A 23,293-nucleotide genomic window follows, 5' to 3' on the forward strand; every position below is an offset into this window, starting at 1 on the left:
GCTGGATGTGAGTTTGCTCGCTGAGCTGGAAGGTTCGTTTTCAGACGTTTCGTCACCATTTATGAGGATCAATGGTCGGCACAACATTGTGGGCTGAAGGGCCTGTTCTGTGCTCTACTGTTCTATGTTCTATGTTCTATGTTCATTCTAGGTAACATCATCAGTGAGCCTCCGGCGTAGCGCTGGTGTTATGTCCCGCTTTCTATTTATGTGTTTACCTAAACAGATAAATAGAAAGCGGGACGTAACACTAGCGCTTCACCAGAGGCTCACTGATGATGTTACCTAGAATGGTGTCAAAACATCTGAAAACTAACCTTCTAGCTCAGCAAGCAAACTCACTTCCAGAACCTCAACCTGAGCTACAAATCTTCTCAAAACTTGCTGGTATTTGATGCACTTGATTTCGTAGCTCGGCCATTTCAGAGTCCCATGGAGCTCATATCTGGGAAATGCTACAGTTCCCCTTCTCTGAAGGGAATCTGAGACCTTCAGACCATCCTGCACTTCGAACGCTTGGTCCTGTCTTCGTGACCCTTAACTCTCTCTTGAGCTTCCAGTGAGAAACACTGGTTGTTGCCAGCTTGTCAATGCAATCAGAGCATCTGAGCCTTTGTTTTGCAGATGTCCCTGACCCCCCTGAGAATGTCAAGATCATTGGCATTGGAGAAGACTGGTGTACCGCGGGATGGGACGTCCCAAAGTATGATGGTGGCCAGCCCATTACAGGTACTGGGTGTTGCAGGGAAGTGGTTGTCACTGTTGAGATGTCTTACCATTTGAAAAGGAGGTAACAATTGATAGACGGTACTTGTCGATAATAAAAGGGAGTGAATCAGCTCGCTCCAGAAGAGTAATGCTACAGGAAGTATGCTATTTGGAAAATCAAAAGTCATACCCAAAGATGACAAAATTCTCTTGCTTTCTAGCTTGTGCGGCCAAACCCAAGACAGGCCTTGGCTTCTTTGTTAATTAAAAGTGTAAAGGAAATGGCTCTGTTAACCAAAGTGAACTTCAGGACCGGCCTGAGAGAGGCCCAGCAGTACAGAGTTTCGTAGATGCTGCTGCTACTGTTTGAATGTCACCTGGAAAAGCTGTGGTGGAGGGGACGATTGGGATGGCTCAGGAGATCAGAGGGATTTGGGGACAGTGCGTGACCGGGAGGGGAGAATAGGCAGGATACAGGCTGTTCAGACTGGCAGAGCTTTTCAGTAAAATGCACCTGACTTTTCACTAGGTATGCCAGCATTGTAATCCTGCTTTAAAGATTGGCCACTTAGGCCACACCCACCTTTTAGGACCTTTTTCCAGTGTAATGTCTACCATAGTATAACAGTTTGCAGTAGCACAGAGAATTAGTAAGCCTGACACCTCAGGATAATGGATTGGACCCCTAGCAATATTCTAGTATTGGAGGCAATCCAGAGAAAGTTCACTAGATTTATACCAGGTATGGGAAAATTTTCCCATGAGGAGAATTTATGTAGTTTTGGCCTGTTTAGAAGGATGAAAGGAGACCTTATTGAAACACGTAAGCAAATGAGAGGGATTGACAAGGAAGATACAGAAGGATTGTTTCCCATTGTCCCCTTGTCTCCCTTTAGGGTGGCTCAGTGGTTAGCACTGTTGCCTCACAACACCAGGGACCCAGGTTCAATTCCACCCTTGGGCAACTGTTTGCACGTTCTCTGTGTGGGTTTCCTTCAGGTGCTCCAGTTTCCTCCCACGGTCCAAGGATGTGAAGGTTAGGTGGATTGGCTGTGCTAAATTACCCGTAGTGTCTAGGGATGTGCAGGTTAGGTGGATTAGCCATGGGAAATGCAGGATTATAGGGATAGGATAGGGTAGGGGGCTGTATCTGGGTGGGATGCTCTTTGGAGGGTCAGTGTGAATTCAATGGGCTGAACGGCCTGCTTCCACACTCTAGGGATTCTATGATGCTGGTGAGAGAGTCTCATATCAGAATGAGGAGCCACCCATTTACACAGACATGAGGAATTTCTTCTCCCAGAAGGCGGTGAATTTGTGGGATTCTTTACCACAGAAGGCTGTTGAGGCTGGGTCATTAGGTACATTTGAGGCTGAGACGGATTAATTTTTAAACATTAAGGGATTCGAGGGCTATGGGGAAAAGGCAGGAGAGTGGAGCTGAGGATTAATCAGATTGGCCACAAACCCATTGACTGGTAGAGCAGACATGATGGACTGAATGGCCTAGTTCTGCTGCGCTGTATGATGGATTAGGACAAGCTCGGGAGACGAGGGACTCTGAACAGCAGCAGTTGTCCAGTAAGACTGTGCGCCTTTTGAGAATGCGAGTGTAGATACTGAACGCCCTGGGGCGGTACTTCCCAGCCACTCTATGCCCGATTCCAGGGTTTGAAAATCCCTCACAAGCCCTCAGTGACAGAGAGGGGCAGTTGGATCTGGATAACAGTTCTTGCCATTTGGTCTGAGCCCCACCAGTATTAACTTGGACCTGGTGACCCCACAGTTTTAGCCCATGGCCCCACTTGGGGGTTACAACCCCTCCCATCACTCAGAGAAGCCCTGCTTCTGGGAACCAAGGGAATAAACGAGATAAGCAGCAGGCATTTGTCTGTGGGAGGACTGCACAGCACAGCCGTAGCTGCAATAGCTCAAAGTATAGCTCACACACACAGTCCTCTCAACACACTGAAGGGAGTGTGTCAGCTTCAGTTAGTTAAGGGTTAATTTTTCAGCCATATTGGAAAGGCAAATGGAAACCACAGTTGGACAAAGCTTGTTGGTTAGAAATGTAGGAGCCATGCTATCAACATGATACAGCTGGCTTTGGCTGAAGTATGGACACTGCTATGATAATACTAGGAAGGCAGCAGACAATATAAAATACCTGGACCGAGAAATGTCGGGATTGTACATCGTAATGTATTGTATAATCCCTGGAGGTGAATGTAACCCAGCGACAGTAAGTTTACTCTCAGTGTGTTTTCGAGAAGGAGGTAGATATTTTTCAAAAGGAGTTAGATACAGTTCTTAGGGCTAAACGGAGCAAAGGGAGAAAGCAAGAAACGGGAAACTGAGCATGATAATCATTTTTTGAATGACAGAGTAGGTTCAAAGGGCCGAATGGTCTACTCCTGTTCCTGTTTTTTAATATTTCCATGTTTCCTTGAGTAAGTATGCAAAAGATGATTGTTTGACCTGAACCCTGACTCCTCTTGTTAAGTTGTACACTATCTCTGGTGTGCGCAGTAAGTGGCACAGTTCCTGGACCTCAATGCATTGTGGGTCCCACAGTCTTGGTGGAACTTGGCTCATCCTTTGACCCCTTCCTTCAGGTTACCTGCTGGAAAGGAAGAAGAAAACGAGCATGAGGTGGATGAAGTTGAACTTTGAACCTGTCCAAGCCACGACCTTCACTGCCAGTCAGATGATTGAGGGGTGCCTTTACGAAATGCGAGTCTTTGCTGTGAATGGCATCGGCATCTCACAGCCTAGCAGCTCCTCCAGGACGTTCATGCCCCTTGGTAAGCCAAGGCCCGCATTGGCAAGTGTATGGCAATGAGCAAATGGAGGAGTGGAATTCTACCACCAACAGTTGGGGGCCGGTTTGGGTGGGAGGGGCTGCCCGGAGTGGAGAAAAGCCCATTTTTAATTGTGAAGAGGGATTTACCTTCCCACAGTGGTTTTTAGGACACTTATGCCGCGTCCCATCTTACTGATAGACTTAATGTCGGGAGGCTGGGGGTTGTAAGTGCGTGCATGGTGAGTCATGGCTAGCTAGGGGATCCCAGGACGGCCAAAGGTGCCACACCAAACCTGCCACTAAGCGTATGTTTTGTGTCTCTAGCCGTGCCCGGTGAGCCATCACACCTGTGCGTTGAGGACGTCACCGACACCACCATCACCTTGAAGTGGAGGATGCCCGAGAGGATTGGCGCAGGAGGTGTGGACGGATACCTGATTGAATACTCCAAGGAAGGCTGTGAGTACCGAACAATAGCTGGCACTGTGAGAACAACAGGCACACCTGTACCTTCCCGCCCCAGGACCCATTTCTGACTGAAGGTGGGCTCGGGGCAGGAAAGTCTACCCATCTGCAAAATCTCCTGTACCCACTTAAGGCAGTGGTTCGTCCCACCGTGCCCTGGATCCCCACAGAGGGGGTCGGCATCTTCCCAAAAGCGGGGGAATGGCAAGCCAGGATTGTGGGGAGTTGGGGTTGTTATCTCTGAGTCTGCAACGGCTGCTGTGAATCTGCACAACCCCCTCCCAGGTGTCCTCACCACCCCCACTGCCCCCCCCCCCCCCAACCCGTTCTCCTGCATTTCATGCCAATGTACAAACCTCAAAATTAGGGTCACAATGGGGTCTAGAAGAGTTAAAATAATTGCACTGACTCCAGAGGGAAGGTTATGGGGGCATGAGAGTGGTGGGCTTCAGCTGCTGAGTGGTGTAGTAGTGTGTAGGACAAGGTTGATTTCTTTTAAAGAAGAAACTACCTTCTCGCAGTATAAATAAATGGCACCTATTTAAAGGGGGGCATTGAGCTCTTAACAACATTGCAGGCTCAGAGCTGGCTACCCAGAAATCTTTTGTCTTGAGGGTCGTGGCCTAACTTTTGGGAAACCTTTATTCGGGGACAAAGGCCAATTTTCTGAGGCTGACTGCAATTATGATCGCTCCCCCCAAACTCACTCCCAAGAGACCTTCTCCCCACTGGAAGACCAGAGGCTGTGTCCCATTTTTTTTGTTCAAAAATGTTTTAAAAGTTGTCGAGAAGTTACCTCAAGGTGGAGGCATCATCTTCCCTTCTTTCTATGTCAGTTTGCGGCTTCGTCTGTGCCGCAGTGACTCCTACTGGCCAATTCATGGAAGGTCACGGCCGGGTGACTGCTCCTGAACAATGTGGAGTTCAGGTCCCATCCCAATCCAAAAACGGGCATTGACTCAAAACATGAACTCTTGTTCCGTATCTTAGAGTGATACTTGATTATTTAATTCGAGCTAATGCTGACAGCTATTGAACATATGGAGACTTTGCCATTGAATATATTCAAGACCCATTTGGACAGGTTTTGGAATGACAAAGAAGTTGAGGATTATGGGTGGCAAGTTAGGAAATTGGGATTCGGTCCACAGTTGGCATAATCTTACTGATTAGTTGAGCAGGTGAATAATCTACTCTGCTTTTATTTCTTACTGTGAAACCAATTTATCAACTTTCCCAAATCCCTTTCACAGAATCACAGAAACCCTAAAGTGTGGAAGCAGGCCATTTGGCCCATCAAGTCCACACCGACCCTCCAAAGAGCATCCTGCCCAGACCCGTCCCCTATGCTAACCCTGTAACCTTTTCAATTCCTTTTGCCTCTGTGAAAAAAAAACCTGCTTTCCACAATGTAATTCCGACGACAATCTGGTTAAGTTCGGGAAAGGACTGGGACAGAGCCTGTGCTGCTAGCACGGGTGGATAAGGTAGTAAATAAGGCCTTTCGCATGCTTGCCTTCATTGGAAGGTGTAGTAAGTCAAAGGATTGGCACTTTGTGCTGCAGCTTTATAGATCTTCAGTTAGGCCGTACTTGGAAAATAGTGTACAGTTCCGGTCATCACACGACCAGAAGGATGTGGGTGCTTTGGAGAGGGTACAGTATAGGTTTACCAGGATGTGGCCTGGTGTGGTAGATTTTAGTTGTGAAGGTATGGATAGACAGGGTTTGTTTTCACTGAGACACAGCGGCTTGCGGGGTGACCTGATAAACATTTATAAGATAGTGAATGGCGTGGATAGAGTGGAAAGTATGAGGCTTTTTCCCAGGGTGGAGGCGTCAGTGACGAGGTTCGAGGTGTGTGGAGGGGGGACTTTGAAAGAGCTGTGTGAGGCAAGTTTTTCACGCAAAGGGTGGTGAGTGACTGGTACACGCTGCCAGACAAGGGGTGGAAGCAGATACAGTAGCAGTGCTGTAGTAGCACCTGGACAAGTACATGAATAGGAAGGGCATATAAGCTATACAGATCCTATAAGTGAAGACAGTTTTAGTATGGAAGGGCAAAATGTGGCAGCGCAGGCTTGGAGGGCCGAAGGGCCTGTTCCTGTGCATATATTATTCTTTGTTCTTTGCTATTCAAATAGACCATGGCAGGTTCATCTTTGAACTCCAGCTGCCTGCCTCGGCTCCTGAACACCACCTGCCCTCACTTTGCCTGAATCCATCCATCTCAGGTTTTGATTCTGGTAGCTCACTGTCCTCTTAACTGCAAAGTCTTTCTGCCTCTGCAGCTGACGAATGGATCGCAGCCAATACTGAACTGGTGGAGCGTCTCGGATTCACCGTGAAAAACCTCCCAACAGGAGAGAAGATTAATTTCCGCGTGCGGGCAGTGAATATAGCTGGAAAGAGCGAGCCCGCAATTCTCTCCCAGCCAGTCACTATCCGTGAGATAGTCCGTAAGTAAATCCACACGAGCAATGCAAAAATAAAAATACTTAGGTCAGTGACAGAGGTTTTAGCTTTGAGGGGTCTGGGAGTACAGCAGAGGAACCCAGGATCATGAGCCTATATCTATTCATGTGATATGTTTCCTTTGGGTGAAATCCTCATAATTCTTTAGTAACTTTCCATAAATCTTCGAGACATGCCTGAGTAGGAAGACCCCTTGTTAGGATCACTAGTTCCGTGGGGACACCATTCATACATCCCCTTGGTTCCAGTATCCATTTCATCATGGCCAATCTGTATTGTAATTCCTCAAATTAAAAACCCCAAAATGCTGGAAATCGAATGCAGAAATTGTTGAAGAAACTCAGCAGGTCTGGCAGCATCTGCAAAGACAGAAATAGAGTTAATGTTTTGAGTCTACAATGAATCTTCTTCAGAGAATGAAGAGTCAGAGAATCCCGACAGTGTGAAAGCAGGCCATTCAACCCATTGAGTCTGTAATGTCCCTCCGAAGACCATTCTACCCAAACCCACCTCTCTACCCTGCATTTCCCAAGGATGATCCACCTAGCTTGCACATCCCTGGACACTATGGGCAATTTAGCATGGCCCGTCCTCCCTAACCTGCACATCCTTGCAGTGTGGGAGGAAGGCGAGAAAAGGGCACGGGGAGAATATGCAAACTCCAGTCAGAGAGTTGCCTGGGGGGGTGGAATCGAACCCAGTTCCCTGGCATCATGAGGTAGCAGTGCTAACCACTGAGCAATTGTGCCGCCAGTCATTCCAGCCTCAGAACATTAACTCTGTTCCTCTTGCCGTAGATGCTGCCAGATCTGTTGGGTTTCTCCAGCATGTTCTGTGTTTGTTTAATTCTGTTTGCTCCACACCACTTTGTCACCCAATAAAGATATATCAATCCGCACCTGGAATGCTCTGATTCTCTTGGCAAACATAGCCTCCTGTGTGCAAAATCCTCTTTAGTTTGGGACAGGCTGGAACATGGAACTTCCTGCTACACAGTGAGCTGGGAATGTGATAGATTCTTTTAAGGGAAACTTGAAAATTCAATAAGCACATGAGAGAGGGAGGAATGCAAGGTTATGCTGATACAAAGATGGGTGTGTAAACATAAGTGTGGATCACTTGGGCTGAAAGGCCAGTTTCTAAGTAGAGTTAAACGAGCAGAAAAGGGATTAGTTGCTTAGGAGACAATACCGTAAAGTAATATAAGCAGTACTGTGCTGCAGGTACTCTGGATAGCCTCTGATCAAGTTTGATTCTGGAGAGCTCCATCATAATCATCAGTTTGATTCTCAAGGCCAGGGCACTACACGCTTGCTAGGTGCACTGTTAACTTCAGTTCCTGTCTTTTCCTTGTAGAACACCCAAAAATCTGGCTACCTCGCCAAATGAGACACACAATCATCCGCAAAGTTGGCCAACAAATCAATCTTTTGATCCCTTTCCAGGTGAGGATATTTTTTTCATGTATGTGAGTGTGGCTTGGGATATATAGCTACAAAGTTTTCGTTGACCTGCTCTTTGGATGGTGGCATAATGGTAAAGCCACCAGACTGCTAATCCAGAGACTCCAGGTGATGCTGACAGTGTGGGTTCAAGTCTCTCAGCTGTTGGAATTTGAATTCAATTTCATAATCTGGAGTATGGACTGTAAAGTAATAATTGATTGTTGCAAAAGGACCCATCTGGTTCGCTAATGCCCTTCAGGGCAGGAAATCTGCTGTCCTCCTCTGGTCTGGCCTACATGTTACTGCAAATCTCTGGCAATGTGGTTCAAGACTGATTAGTTTCAGGTAGCAAATATGAATGATGCCCACATTCCAAAAATGAAAATAAATCATTGAATTACAGCCTGAATGAGATCATTTGATCCTTTGTGCCTGTGTGAGAAACAGCATGGCCATCCCATCTGGGAATTGAACCCTTGGCAAGTAGGATATTCACCACTTGTAACAACAAGGAGCAAACAGGTCATTCGGCCCAAGATGACCACACCAACTCTCCAAACAGCATTCCTCCCAGATTCTTCCCCTTCCCTAACCTTGTAACCCTGTATTTCCCATGGCTGATTCACCTAACCTACACATCCCTGGGCACAATGGGCAATTTAGCAAAGCCAATCCATCTAACCTGCATATCTTTGGAATGTGGGAGGAAACCTGAGCACCCAGTGGAAACCTATGCAGACACAGCGACGATGTGCAAACTCCACACAGACAGTTGCCTGAGACTAGAATATAACCCAGGTCCCTGGTGCTGTGAGGCTGCAGTGCTAGCCACCGTGCTGCCTGTTTTAGTAGAATCCCCCCAAGCCATTCGGCCCAACAAGTCCACACCAATGATCTGAAGACCATCCCCCTACCCTATCCCTGTAACCCTGCATTTCCCATGGCTGAACATACCTAACCTACACATCCATGAACACTGTGGGTAATTTAGCATGGCCGACCCACCTAACCTGCACATCTTTGAGCTGTGGGAGGAAACCGGAGCACCCGGAGGAAACCCAGGCAGACACCAGGAGAATGTGCAAACTCCACATAGACAGTCGCCTGAGGCTGGAATCAAACCCAGGTCCCTGGAGCTGTGAGTCATCGTGTTGCCACTTTCTTTCCCCCACTCCTCAATCTGAAGACACATTAGCAATGCAAACAGAAGATGTGAAAGCAAGTCAAGTCCTTGCTACTGATCATTTAGAATGTATCCCACTCTAGACTCCATCACGCTCCATTATGAACTCTACCCAGCGTAACTAATCTCCAGAGAGGAGCAAGTTACTGCAGATGCTGGAATCTGTACTGAAATCAAAAATTGCTGGAAATCACAGCGGGTTGGGCAGCATCTGTGGAGAGAGAACAAGCTAATGCTTTGAGTCTCGATGGCTCTTCATCGGTGATTCCCAGCAATTTTTGTTTGCAGTAATCTCCAGAGAAATTTTTCCAAGTTGTCTTTCCTTCTCATGACTTTCTATGAGGCTTGCCCTTGGGAGCCGGCATTAGGGCCTAAATAAGCATGAAATATATCTGACCCCTGTAAAATCATATGGAATGGGAGCACCAACAGTACATTTGGCTGCCTCTGCCGTTTACTATAATTGTGGGGGAGTTTCTACTTTAGTTTCACTTTCTTCCAGACTGTTCCAATATTCATCGATTCCTTCTGTGTCCAAAAACCTACCAGCCTCTGCCTTGAATAAACTCAACAGTCCCCTGGGGAACCGAATTCCAAAGATTCCCAACCCTCTGGAGTGAAGATATTTACAAATGATTCCTGAAACTGTAATCCCTGGTGCTGGACTGTCCAGCTGGGGAAACATCATCTTGAAGCCAGCCACTTGAGAATGTTGTTCATTTCAATCGGATCATTTCTTATTCTTCTGAATTTTAAGGTAGAGATGCCTCATCAAGGAATCAAGGGTTATGGGGATAAGGCAGGAACAGGATACTGATTGTGGATGATCAGCCATGATCATAATCAATGATGGTGCTGGCTCGAAGGGCTGAATGGCCTACTCCAGCACCTACTGTCTATTGTCGACTTTGTCCATTCTCATACTAAAATCAACTAATGTCTAGAATGATTTTTAGTTGACTTACATTGCATTCTGTCCTCTACAATTTTGTCCCTCCTTGATTTCTTGTGTCCAGGGGAGTCAATTCTACGCATAAAATCAAAACCCAGTCACTTACCTATTTGTACCGAGCATTGTGGCAGTCTTTAGGAGTGGGGAAGAGAGAACTGAATGAGCTGAATTAATTTCCGAATTAAAAGCACAGCCTTGATTTGATTCATGGGTATGCTTCGCTGTTTGTATCAAACTGACCCGTTGAACTTTGATCTGCATCAGGGGAAGCCACGACCTTTGGTCACATGGTTGAAAGATGGGCAGCCATTGGACACCAAGAATGTCAGTACCCGCAACAGTGAAGTGGACACTATTCTATTTATCCGAAGTGCTGAGCGCAGTCACTCTGGGAAGTACGAGCTCAGTGTTCAGATTGAGAACTTGATTGACAAGGCGATAATCAAAATTCAGGTTGTTGGTAAGTACTATGGACTAGCTTTACAAAATTGACGTCTGGGAACATAAGAACGACAAACAGGAAAAGACCATCAAACCTGAGACCATAGTGATGGGACCATCATGTCTAGATGCTTCTTCCCTCTCTTTACCTTTCACCTCACTCCCCCCCCCCCCCCCCCCCCCCCACCTTGCTGTCAGGACATTTTCTGGGAAGAAAAGGGGAACAATATTATAGAAAATTCTTTTTTGACTCACTCAGATGATCACAAACAATCCAGGAGAACGTGAGTCAATTGTTTCCTATAAAGATGCTAGCCGTCTGTACTCTGTGCAATCTCTGTGGCAGCCAGGATTCAGAACCTAATTCCCACTTTAAGGCTTCAGAGAGCAGACTGTGCACTATACCAAATGTTTATGGAGTCTGTTTAAGCAAGGCACCACACCAGAGAGTCTACTTAAACAATGCACTACAGCAGACAGTCTACAGAGTCTATTTAAAGAATACATTACAATAATCTACAGCAGTCTATTTGAACAATGCACGGCAGCAAACAATTTTGCAGCAATTAATTTGCAACAAAACCTCTCAGACGTTGTCACATCTGTTTTACTTTAGCGAAGATAACATAGCTGCAGCCTAAACCAATCCATGCTGATCTGGGTTTTTCTTCAATATCTGAATTGGACGTTGGCTAAGCGCAAAAATTTCACTAACTGTTCAGGGGATGGACGGTCGTAGAACACTCAATGAATTGCTAATCTTTGATCAGTTGTAATTTGCGTTTGCATCCCATGTCACCAAGCGACCAACTTCTACTCATTGATAGTCAAGAAATGATGCATGTGGGAGTAGGGGGAATGGGATTGAGGTCAAAATCAGATTATCTGTGATCTTATTGAACGGTAGAGGGGTAGAATGGCCTACTCCTGCTCCTAATTTGTTCATTGCTAAGGTCTTGTTCACTCCCTTGAAGCATTCAGCAAAATTTATTAATTTGAGACTTGTTTGACACCTTGCATTTATTTAGCGCCTTTACCCAAGTAAAAGTTACTTCACAGGTCATTCAAGATTGGACAGCAACCATAAGGAGGGAATATCAGGCCAGGTCACCAAAAACATTAGTCAAAGAGGTTGGCTTTAAAGATTGTTTTAAAAAGAGAGAGGTGGGGAAGCCGAGCAAGGGGATTTCAGAGCTCGGAGCGCAAGTGGCTGAAGGCACAGAGCCAGCAACAGTGGAGCAATGAATGTCAGGAATGTGTTAGCCACCAGAATTGGAGGAGAGTAGAGGGTTGTAGGGACTGGATGAGGGTGAGGCCACAGGGCAATTTGAAACTGAAGATGAGAGTTGCAAAACTGCAGTGTTGCAGATACAAGAGCAAACAGAAAAATCAAGAGGAGGGACCAGAGAGAGACTAGTTGAGATAGTGGAGAGATTGCAATGAAATTTTTCCTTCTGTTCCTGAATGACATGCAGCTGCTGCTTGCTCCAGAAACTTACCCTCCACAGTTCCAGTAAAACCTGAGGATTTAGTTGGTAGAGAAGCAAGGGGCAAAAACCAGGCTCATGCAACCTTTCGCTGCAGCAAAATGAACTTTATAATGACATCTGTAATGCTGGGAACCTGGAAATATGTAGGCACATAGAAATTCACCAAGGATTATAGACAATACCTTCCTAACCCAAGGCTGCTGTCATCCTGAAGGACAAGGCCAGCAGATACATGGGAGCACCACCATCTGCAAGTTCCCCCCAAAACCACTCTTAATCCTGCATTGGAAATATATCACTCTTCCTTCAATGTTGCTGGGTTAAGAAACAAAAAAACATAGAAAATAGGAGCGGGAGTGGGCCATCCAGCCCTTTGAGCCTGCTCTGCCATTCAATATGTTTGTGGCTCATCATCCAACTTAATTTCCTATTCCCCCTTTCTTCCCATCTGATCCCTTCAGCCTCAAAACTATATTTAACTCCCCCTTGAAAACATTGAATTTTTTGGCTTTAGCAGAGAATTCCACAGGCTCCCCTCTCTGTGGGAGAAGACATTTCTTCCCATCTCCTCAGTTCTAAAATGTTTACCCCTTATCCTTAAACTACGATCCTGTAACTCCTGCCCTTAGGACACTGTTGGTCAACCCACAGTGTGCGGACCGCGGCAATTCAAGAAGGCAGCTCACCACCACCTTTTCAAGGAGCAACTAGGGATGGCTGATAAATGCTGGCAGAGCCTGCGATACACGTGTCCCCACTGTAGGCTGGAGGCTCAGTACCACCCCAGCCAAGATTCTGGAACTTTCTGCAATGAATGAAACCTGTTGAAGTATAATCAGAGTCACAAGAAGAAAGCCTGACACAAAGTTGACCCGAGTATAAATGACACTTAATAATTCTTCAGCTGAAGGAATGAAGTCAGGAGTTTGGAGCCAGAGGGGATTAGTTTACTTGCCTGACAGAGAATTAATTGAGCTTCCAGCTGTAGGATGAGCAAAGATAACTGGGCGTGATTTGAGGGATTAAATAGAATTGGAGCTATTCGTGTTTTTTGACATCACCTTTGCTGCTTATGCCCAGATAACCCACCCTCTCACAGCACTCTCTGATATATCCTGCACTTCTCAGTGTAACGCTTCCCTACACTCATGAACATTCCCTAAACTTCGCACCTCACAGCGCAACATTTTCTGACATATCCACAGCCCCAACATAATCCTTGCTGAGCAACAAGGAATGGCACTGTTTTAGTACCTTGACATCAAATGGGGCATAGATCAGCACCGAGCCAGAATCGAGGAGACTTTAGGTCAATCAATCGACTCTCTGGTCACGGAGGTAGGTTTTGAGGAGTGGCCCTTAAAGGAGGAGGAGGGATAGAGGTGGAGAGACTCCTGGAACATCTTGAGGCATAGCCCTAGTTGGGTGAAGGTAATCTGGAGTGTGCAACATCATTCTACCTGAGTATTTCTCCGCTCTGCAATGATTATTCATTTAAAACGCTGCAGTTATGATTCTTTTGCTGGGGCCTATACCCTTTGATCCACCTATCCGCTCAACATGCCCATCTCAGTAGCATTACCCATCTTTTCCCCTGGTATAGTGCAGTTGATGCCAGTCTTGTGATAGTCTTTCTGTCAAGCTCATGTTACAAGAGGCATGCATCAGTAATTCCACACCATCCCTGTGTGCCAAGCCCAATCCTGTAAAATTCCAAGGAATTACATGAAGGAAGAAAAGGGAATTTTGGGGCAATTCCAAAGCTCAAAAGAGCTCGCAAAAACAGATGCCCCAGCCTCTAGTTGCACTGCCCCACGCACACACGCACACACACACACACACACACACCTCCCAACTGTGACCGACAGGGCATCCAAACCCCAAAGGTCAAATGCTTAAAAAAGCCAGCAGGTGATCTATTTGCAGAGTAGCTTGAGTTGTGGAAGATTTGATTCTACTCGGTTGACATGTCCTTGGCTGTAGCCTTCCCCAGTACTGACAGATAACAGAGGACAGCACTCAAATGTTCATTGCTGGCAATAGGCTCCAGACTGTCCGTCTCAAGTTTAACAACCTCACTGGCAGACTTGTCGCTCCACTCTTGAAGGACTTGCCTTCCAAACGCATGTCTTACTTCTCCCAAATGATTTGACTTCGTGTCTGAAGAGATTAGATCTGTTTGATCCTGTGGGGAGTTTGGCAATCCCACTTTGAACTCTGTGTCCGAATAGTCTCCATGACGTTATAGAGAATGCAACTCAGTCATTCAGCCCACACACATCCCATGGTGTTTATGGTCCATCTCACCCTATTGACATATTCTGTCATTCCCTTCTCCTGTAAGTTGTGTGTCACAGGGGTCAGGGCTGACACTGCAAACTTTTGCTACAATTTCCAAAAAAAAATGACTTGGATGAAGTGATGGGAAGTTGTGGCTGCTAATTTTGCTGATGATGCAGAGAAGGGTCAGAGAAAGGGATTATAAACAGGTTAAGTGATTGGTGAAGTGTAATGTGGGAAAACGTGAAATTGTCCATTTTGGTAGGAATATTTTTGAAGAAACCTCTAGTCCAGATGATGAGAGATTGCACAGTGCTGAGGTGTGGAGGGATCTGGGTGCATGAATTCCAAAATGTTCGTGTCACAAAATATTGGAATGCAGTGCAGCAAAAAATTAAGGAAACTAATGGCATAAGGAAACTAAGTGGTTTAGTAAAGCAGTTGTATCTCTTGTTAAGCGAAAAAGGGAGGCTTATGTGACGTTGAGACATGACGGTTCAGATGAGGTGATGGAGAGTTACAGATTAGCTAGGAAGGATTTAAAGAGTGAGTTAAGAAGAGTAAGGAGGGGACATGAGCAGACGTTAGCAGGTAGCATAAAGGAGAACCCTAAAGCTTTCTATAGGTATGTGAGGAATAAGAGGATGACTAGGGTAGGAATAGGGCCAGTCAAAGACAGAAGTGGGAAGTTGTGTGTGGATCCTGTGGACCCTCCCCATCTACACTCACTTTTGCTGGCTCCATCTCCACCTCTTTGACTTGTCTGTCTCCTCTCCACCTATCTTCTCTATCCATCTTCGATCTGCCTCCCCCTCTCTCCCTACTTATTTCAGTGCCCCCTTCCCCTCCCCCATTTCTGATGAAGGGTCTAGGCCCAAAACGTCAGCCTTCCTGCTCCTATGATGCTGCTTGTCCTGCTGTGTTCATCCAGCTCTACACCTTGTTATCTCAGATTCTCTAGCATCTGCAGTTCCTGCTATCTCTTTGCCTAGAATAGGCAGGTTTTCTTATGAGGAAAGATTGTCCTGGAAAGGCTTGTGATCTATCAGAGTTTAGGAGGGTCACAGGTGACATGTTTGAAATATTTAAAACCCTGAATGGTCAGTGAACAAGATGTTTCCTGTTGAGGGAGACCCTAAAATTAAGGAGTCAATGACTATAAAGCGGTGGTGATTGCGGGAGGAGGGGGTGGGGGTTAGTTACCACTTTAAAGCAAAGGTGAGAGGATCTGGTTTTTTAGTGTCTTGGAACTCTGTTCCTCAAACGGTTTTAAAGCAGAGTCTTTGAATATTTTTGAGGCCGGGGTAGATAGATCCTTGGTAAATAAGGGCTGGGTGAAAGTTTATAGGGTTAAGCAGGAATCAGTGTAACAATGTCAGGTATGATTGTATTAAATAGTGGAACTGGCTCCATGGACCGAGTGGCCTCCTGCTCTTGATTCTTTTTTTAAATTGACCTGTGGGAAGTGTGCATCGCTGGCTGGGTCAGTATTTCCCTTTCCTAGTTACACAAGAGAAGCTGGTGGTCTACTGCCTCTAGCCTACGTGCTGTAGGCAGATTCACAGTGACATCCTTCTGTAGTTTCTCCTTCAATGTATCAAAGCTATTCACCTCAACACTCCACACCCTCCTTATTCTCTGTGCTTTATTTTATTCTATCAACGAGATGTAGGTGACAGTGAGAGGGCCCCCTATTTGTTGACCATCCCTAATTGCTCTCAAACTGAGTGGCATGTTAGGTCATATTAGAGGCAAGTTACAGATTAACCACTTTGCGGTGGGTCTGGAGTCGTATATCGGCCAGGCCACATAACGATGGCAGATTTCCTTCCCAAAAGGGCATAACTGAACCTGGTAGGTTTTTAACAGCACTGGATGGTTTTGTGGCTATCTTTCAATTCCAGATGTTATTCACTACTTATACCAGCTGCAAGTGTGTTCTGGATGGGTAGGGGGTTGGGTCACTTGGTTTGGATAAGAAGCTGGTCTGTGATGGAGGGAGGGTACCTGAATGAAATGAATGTTAAACACGAGAGAGCAGCAAAGTAACGAGAGACTGGAAGTTGGAAAGGGAGGGGAAATGCAGTAGATGCAAATGGAAAGCTATTCTGCTACTGCCTGGTATCAGGACAAACCTGCATTTATCTAGTTCTTTCGAGACATAGGGAGGCCTAGTGGTACTATCACTGGATTGTTAATCCAGAGACCCAGATAACATTCTGGGGACCTGGGTTCAAATCCTGCCGCGGCAGATGGTGGGATTTGAATTCAATAAAATTATATCTGGTATTAAGAATAATGATGATCAAGAGCCCATTGTCAATTATCAGGAAAAGCTCGTCTGGTTCACCCGTGTCCTTTAAAGGAGGAAACTGCCATCTTGCCTGGTCTGACTGACTCATGACTCCAGATCCACAACAATGTGGTTGACTCTGTTCTCACCTGGGCAATTAGGAATGGGCAATAAACACCATCGAGCCAGCGACACCCTCATCCTGTGAATGAAGAGAAAACAAACTTGGCAGTCAAGAACATTTTGGGATTATTGTCTTTATATATTTTATATATTTATACTATTTATAGTATAAATGCACAGTGCCAGCATTTGCAATGAGATTTATGATGAGATAACCTGCTTTTGGTAATGTTGCTTTGGGGATGAATGTTGACCAGGTCATTTGGGGAATTAAAAGGCATCTCGATGGGTACACGAACAGGAAGAGTTTAGACGGATACAGGCCAAATGCTGGCAAATGGGACTAGATTCATTTAGGATATCTAGTCAGCATGGACAAGTTGGACCGAAGGGTCTGTTTCTGTGCTGTATATCTCTGACTCTAACGCAGCTCTTTATAATGCGCCATGGGGTCTTTAGTGAGTGCCTACAAAACAAGAGAGGGCTTGTTTAACATCATGACAATGAGCTGGCACCTCAGACAGTGTGGCACTCCCTCAGCATGACACCATCCTATCAGCTTATGCTTTTATGGGATCGGGGGAGTGGTGCTTGAACCCACAACCTTCTGAATCAGAAATGATGGTGCTGGAGTTCCCCAAGCTTTTGTATAAACTGACCACTGCTGAGAATCAAATAGGTCTTTCCTTTCATTCTCTTGAATGTCAACTGCTGCTTCTTCTGTAATGTTTGTTCTTCGATCCGAATCTGTTCCAGATAAGCCTGGACCCCCAGAGAGTCTGAAGATTGTAGACGTCTGGGGATTCAATGCCAGTGTAGAGTGGACCCCACCGAAGGATAGCGGCAACACGGAAATCACCGGCTACACCATTCAGAAAGCTGACAAGAAAACCATGGTGAGTGGGTGGATGGGGCAGGTGGGTATCTCAATATAACAACACACTGCTGAGGTCTTGAGGGTAGCACCCCTGCTATATAACATTTTTGTTACACGAGTTGTCAGGCAATGACCATCTCCACCAAGAAAGACTCTAACCCTTGCCCCCTTGACATTCAGTGGCACTACCATTGCTGAATTCTCCACTGTCAACACCCTGGGAGTTATCGTCAACCAGAAACTAAACTGGACTCACCATATAAATACAGTGGCTACAAGAACAGGTCAGACGCTAAGGAATACTTCTGAAAGCTTTCCCCAAAGCTTGTCCACCATCGACAATGCACAAGGTATAAATCACATAAGTGATGGAATACCCCCCAATTGCCTGGACAAGTGCAGCTCCAACAGTTATCGAAATGCCCCAATTTGTCCAGGACGAAGCAGATCGTACTTGATAGGCTCCTCACCCATCATCTTCAGCATTCACTCTCCCTACCACCAACATACAGTGATGGTAGTGTGTACCATCTCCAAGATGTACTGCATTAACTCACCAAGGCTCCATTGACAGCGCGTGCCTAACTTGCAACCTCCACCAGGACAAGGGCAGCAGATACATAGAGTCATACAGCACAGAAACAGATCCTTCGGTCCGACCAGTCCTGGCCGAACATCATCTCGAACCAAACTAGTCCCACCTCTCTGCTCCTGCCCGGTATCCCTCCAAACATTTCTTGATCATGTACTTACCTTCCTGTGGTAATTTTACCCACATCTACCACTTCCTCAGGAAGTTCATTCCACACATGAGCCCCGCATGGCTTTTTTAAATCTCTCTCCTCTCACCTTGAAAATGTGCTCCCTATTCTTGAAATTCCCCCAGGAAAAGGCAGCTACCATTAAATCTATCGGTACCCCTCATTATTTTATAAACTTCTAGAAGGTCCCTTCTCAGCCTCCTACACTGCAGGGGAAAAAGTCCCAGCCTATCCAACCTTTCTTTCTAACTCAAACCTTTCATAAACAGCAACATTCTGGTAAATCTCTTCTGAACCCTCTCCAGCTTTGTAATATCCTTCCAATAGCAGGGCAACCAGAACTGGACAATTATCTGGAAGAAGATCTGCATCTAGTTTTAAACCTCCATGTTTGGCTTGGGATCCACTTAACGCCAAGTATTAGAAAGCAGCTTTTGACTCTGAACCCGATAGGGCAATGTTGGATGAATTGCCAAAATCTTGGTCCGAGGCAGAGACAAAACAGAGTGGGGCTGCATGAACACAGCAGGCCGGGCAGCCCCAGAGGAGCAGGAGAGTTGACTTTTCAGATTGGGAGCCGTCTTCAGAAAAACCTTCAAAGGATCTGAAGATGGGTCCCAACCCGAAACGTCAACTTCCTGGCTCCTCTGATGCTGCCCGGCCTGCTGTGTTCCTCCAGCTCCACACTGTGTGTTATCTTTGACTTCAGCATCTGCAGTTCTTGCTATCTGTTGGTCAGAGGTGGGTTTGCAAGGGGTATCTTAGAGGAGATAGAGAGATAGATCGGGTTAAGGTGAGAATTTCACACACTAGGAGGCAGGCAGCTGAACACATGGTTGCCTGTGGTGGAGCAGTTAAAATCAGGAATGCCCAAAAGCCCAGAATAGGATGAGTGTAGGTCACCCTGAAGGTGGTGTGGCTGGAGAAGTGGAGCACACATGGAGGGATTCGTAAAGCAGGAGGTGAATTGTAAAATTGAGAACAGGGGTCTAATAAGCACAGGGCTGGTGGGTGAAGATGACCAGGTACAAGTGGGGAAAAAAAACAGCAGCAGAGGTTTGAGACGAGGGCACGTTTTCAGAGCGTAGAATGTAGGACGTCAGCTAAGACTGTGTCCGAGTGCTGACAAAGGGAATGATGAGGCAGGGACACAGTCAGACAATGTTGAGGAGGTGGGAGTGAGTAGTCTGTGTGGTGATACGGTCAGTAGCTCAGGTCTGAGGTGTAAATGACACCATGCAAGCATCTGGCTCAACTTGGCACAGTTGGCAGTAGGAAGCAGAAGACAACAGCCTCAGTCTTTCTGATATTTAGTCAGGAGATATTTCCTACATGGATTTTGACTTTGAATGAGAAAATAGTGATGAGTGTTCCCCATTTGGTTTCAGGAATGGTTCACTGTGTATGAACATAACCACAAACCCCACTACACCATCTCTGACCTGGTCATGGGCAATGAGTACTACTTCCGTGTATTCAGTGAGAACATCTGTGGCCTAAGTGATAGCCCGAGAACGTCGAAGAACACGGCCTACATCCAGAAAGAGAGTAAGTGACAGGATTAACCCCTCCCTCATCATGGGTGTTCCCCCTATCTCTCGGTGAATTAATACATTGCCTGGTAAAAGATATTTCCCTATGTCTGCTATGCTTTTCCTCCCACAGTGTCAGCATTGGCTGTCCTCACGCACAAGCTGCTGTTGTCTATTATTTCAGCTTAGTTCAAGGCTTTGCTTTTGAGAGGATCTTGTGGGTTCAAGCCCCACTCTAGGACTTAAGCAAATTTCTAGGCTGCTTCTTCAGTACTGTACTAAAGGACTGTTTCATTGTCAGATGTGGCAGATATTAAATACAAGCCTCATCTGTTTGTAAAGTGGTTCTTTGGCACCTTTTTCTGAACAGGGAAAGAATGATGTACGTTTATGTTGCACTTTAGACACCCATTAGATATCTCAAAGTGCTTGACAAGCAATGAAGTACTTTTTGTGGGGTAATTCCTGCTGATACAGAGGAAACATAGCAACCAATTTACCCGCAGTAAGCTCCCACACACCGCAATGTGATAATGATGAGGTCGCATGTTTGTATTATGATGTTGGGTTGAGGGATAGTATTGGACCAGGGCATCAGCAATAACTTCCTTGCTGTGTTCTGAAATAGTACCATGTGATCTTTAACATCTTTCAAAACTGGTGGATGGGACGTCTGCTTAGTGACACTGGAAAAAATAGCATCTCTGTTAGTGTAGGGCACCCTCAGTGTTGCAATGTCAGCTTGAATGTTTGTACTTAAACCCCAGACTGGGATTTGAACCCAGAAACATTTGGTGCTGAGGTGGGGATACGACCAGAAGAGCAGAGAAGAGTACATGCAGTCCTGACACTAATCGTCTCCCAAGTGGGTTCAAATCCCCCCACAAGAGCTGGTGAAATTTTAGTTTCAGTTAACCTCCCACTGTCCATAGATTAGCAGGTTAGGTGGATTGGCCATGCTAAATTGTCCATTGTGTCCAGAGATGTGCAGGCTAGATGGCTTGGCCATAGCGAATGTCGGGTACGGGGAAAGGATGATAGTGGTGGATCTGGGTGGGATACTCTTTGGAGGGTCGATTGAGGGCCGAATGGCCTTCCAGACTGTAGGGATTCTGTGAATAGTTCTCGACTTGAAACTAATTTCAGTGAAAGTGACGGTAAGATTATCATCAATTTTCATTTAAACCCTTCTGCTTCACTGATGTCCTTTAGGAAATCTTTCTTCCTTACCTGGTCCGGCCTACATGTGACTCTAGATCCACATCAATGCAAACATTCAACTCGAAAGCTGCAGGCCATTCAGCCCTTTGAGCCTGCTCCACCATTTGAGAAGACCGTGGCTACTCTGATTGTAGTCTACCCCTGATAATCTCTGCCTCCCTCCTGAGCCAGGAATGTTGGTCACTCTTAACTATCCTCTGAAATGGCAGAGCAATCCACTCAGTTCAGGGGCACTAAAGGATAAGCAATAAGATCTGGCCTTGCAACATTGCCCATATCTCATGGCAGGAACATCTATTGCCCACTATTAATTGCCGTTCTTCACCACGAAATAATATTTGAAAGCACTTGGCATCTGTGAAGTGCTGACGATGTGATTGTTCTTTTCATTACGCAGCCCCTGAGCACGTTCCCAGATTAAGTGCAATACGCATTAGACATAAGGATAAAGTTCTTGTATTATTGTAAACAATGTGTCCAAATGGTGATAGCTCTAAAGTAGCCAACTTTAACAGGTTCAACATCATCAGTGGGCCAGTGTAACCGAAGCAACAGGTGAATAACAGAACCTTCTAGAACAACATTTTAGTGAATCAAAAATATTTTCAAAGGGGAATGATTTACACCAGCCTCTTTGGGGCCCGCTAAAGGCTCCCACTCAATAGACCCCAAATGCAACATGAAGAAACGCTCCTGATACTTACATTTTAAATGCAGTATCATCTATAAAGCTGGGAAGGTCATAGGATGGACTAAGCCACAAACAAAGCTGGGTTCCACACACTTTGAGCTAACCCATTTGGGCATATTATTACACATGTTTGATGGAGGTAGGTTTTGAACCTAGATCTTCTAATCCAGAGGCATGGATGCTACCACTACACCACGAGAGACCTTGCTCTGCCTAGTTCCACTATAAAGTGTGTGCTGCATATCCTTGTGTATTTGGGTGTACCAGTACGCCATAATGTAAAGCAGCGGGATGACGGGTACATAACACATGATTCTGGAGATGGGACAATAGGGTATCTGAGGCCACCCAGTTCTCGCTCATTTCCCCACCATTGCCACCTTAACCGTGATGGGACAGAGCAGGTGATGAAAAACACCAAACAGAATTGGCTCAGTTGAATTGCATCTTAATTCTTCACTATCTCCCTCACAGGCAAGACCTACATTGCCCCACCGTTCAAGGAACATGACTTTAACCACGCACCAAAATTCACGCAGCCTCTGTTGGATCGTTCTATTGTAGCAGGTTACACAGCAAAGTTGAGCTGCTCTGTCCGAGGCTCTCCTAAGGTAAGTTTACTGCTGAAGACAAGTGGTTCGAAATATATTGCCAATTTAGCTGTAATAATCCAAAGGAGTGCACACTCTTTCCTGGTCACTCTTCATTTCAGAGCCTAATGGACCAATGTCCTTTTCATCTGTTCAGAATGCAAAAGCTCTAATGGAACAAATCCCCTTCCCCTTCACACCTTATGCATGGAGTTCAATTGAAAGGAATCGCTCCTGCTTATCTCTAGTGTCAGACCAAGTTATTTCACGTTTGATTGTTAAAGAGAGATGGTAACATTCTGCTAATTATGCTCCATGAGATCACCAGGCTAATGTTTTAGGAAAACATAAAAAGTGTTGGAGAAGCTCAGTGGCAGCATCTGTGGAGAGGAAAACAGAATTAATGTTTCCAGTCTGGTGCGACTCTTACACAGAATGTCCCAGTTCTGATATGTTAACTCTGTTTCACTCTCCACAGATGCCGTTGGACCTGTGCTGAGTTTCCCTAGCACTTTAAATTTAGTTTCAGATTTTCAACATCAGCAATACTTTTTTTTAAATGCTCTGTGCAAATGGCTTCAAAAACACCACCACTGTGGGTGGAATCTAAATTCAGTTAATTAAAGGTGGAATTGAAAGCTGCTCTCAGTAATGATGACCATGAAACTATTATGGATTGTTGTAAAATTCCATCTAGTTCACTAATGCCCTTTAGGGAAGGAAACTGCCATCCTTACCTGATCTGGTCTGTAAGTGACTCCAGACCCACAGCAATGTTGTTGACTCTCAACTGCTCTCTGCATTGGTCCAGCAAACCGCTCAGTTAAGAATTGGAAACAAATTTGCCAGTCACACATCCCATGAAAGATAAGAACAAATCCTTGATGTGAACCCACATAAGAACAGTCACAGCAATGCAGGGCTGTCAGATTGTGTTTTGAAATGCAGCCTTGTTCATAAATGT

At 45.7% G+C, this 23,293-nt stretch overlaps 1 protein-coding gene across 2 annotated transcripts in view; it reads left to right on the forward strand.

Annotated features, from left to right (window-relative positions):
- mybpc2a (myosin binding protein Ca) overlaps nt 1–23,293 on the forward strand; it is a 78,268-nt gene that overhangs the window by 46,996 nt on the left and 7,979 nt on the right. For both annotated transcript variants that reach the window (XM_048521439.2, XM_048521438.2), the window contains exons 21-29: nt 625–729; nt 3,324–3,512; nt 3,836–3,970; nt 6,267–6,434; nt 7,807–7,895; nt 10,295–10,490; nt 17,414–17,553; nt 19,684–19,843; nt 22,214–22,350. In XM_048521439.2, coding sequence (XP_048377396.1) covers nt 625–729; nt 3,324–3,512; nt 3,836–3,970; nt 6,267–6,434; nt 7,807–7,895; nt 10,295–10,490; nt 17,414–17,553; nt 19,684–19,843; nt 22,214–22,350 — 1,319 coding nt within the window. The remainder of the gene's footprint in view (nt 1–624; nt 730–3,323; nt 3,513–3,835; nt 3,971–6,266; nt 6,435–7,806; nt 7,896–10,294; nt 10,491–17,413; nt 17,554–19,683; nt 19,844–22,213; nt 22,351–23,293) is intronic.

The sequence above is a fragment of the Stegostoma tigrinum genome, chromosome 38 (genome assembly GCF_030684315.1).
Source record: "Stegostoma tigrinum isolate sSteTig4 chromosome 38, sSteTig4.hap1, whole genome shotgun sequence".
Lineage (NCBI taxonomy): Eukaryota > Metazoa > Chordata > Chondrichthyes > Orectolobiformes > Stegostomatidae > Stegostoma > Stegostoma tigrinum.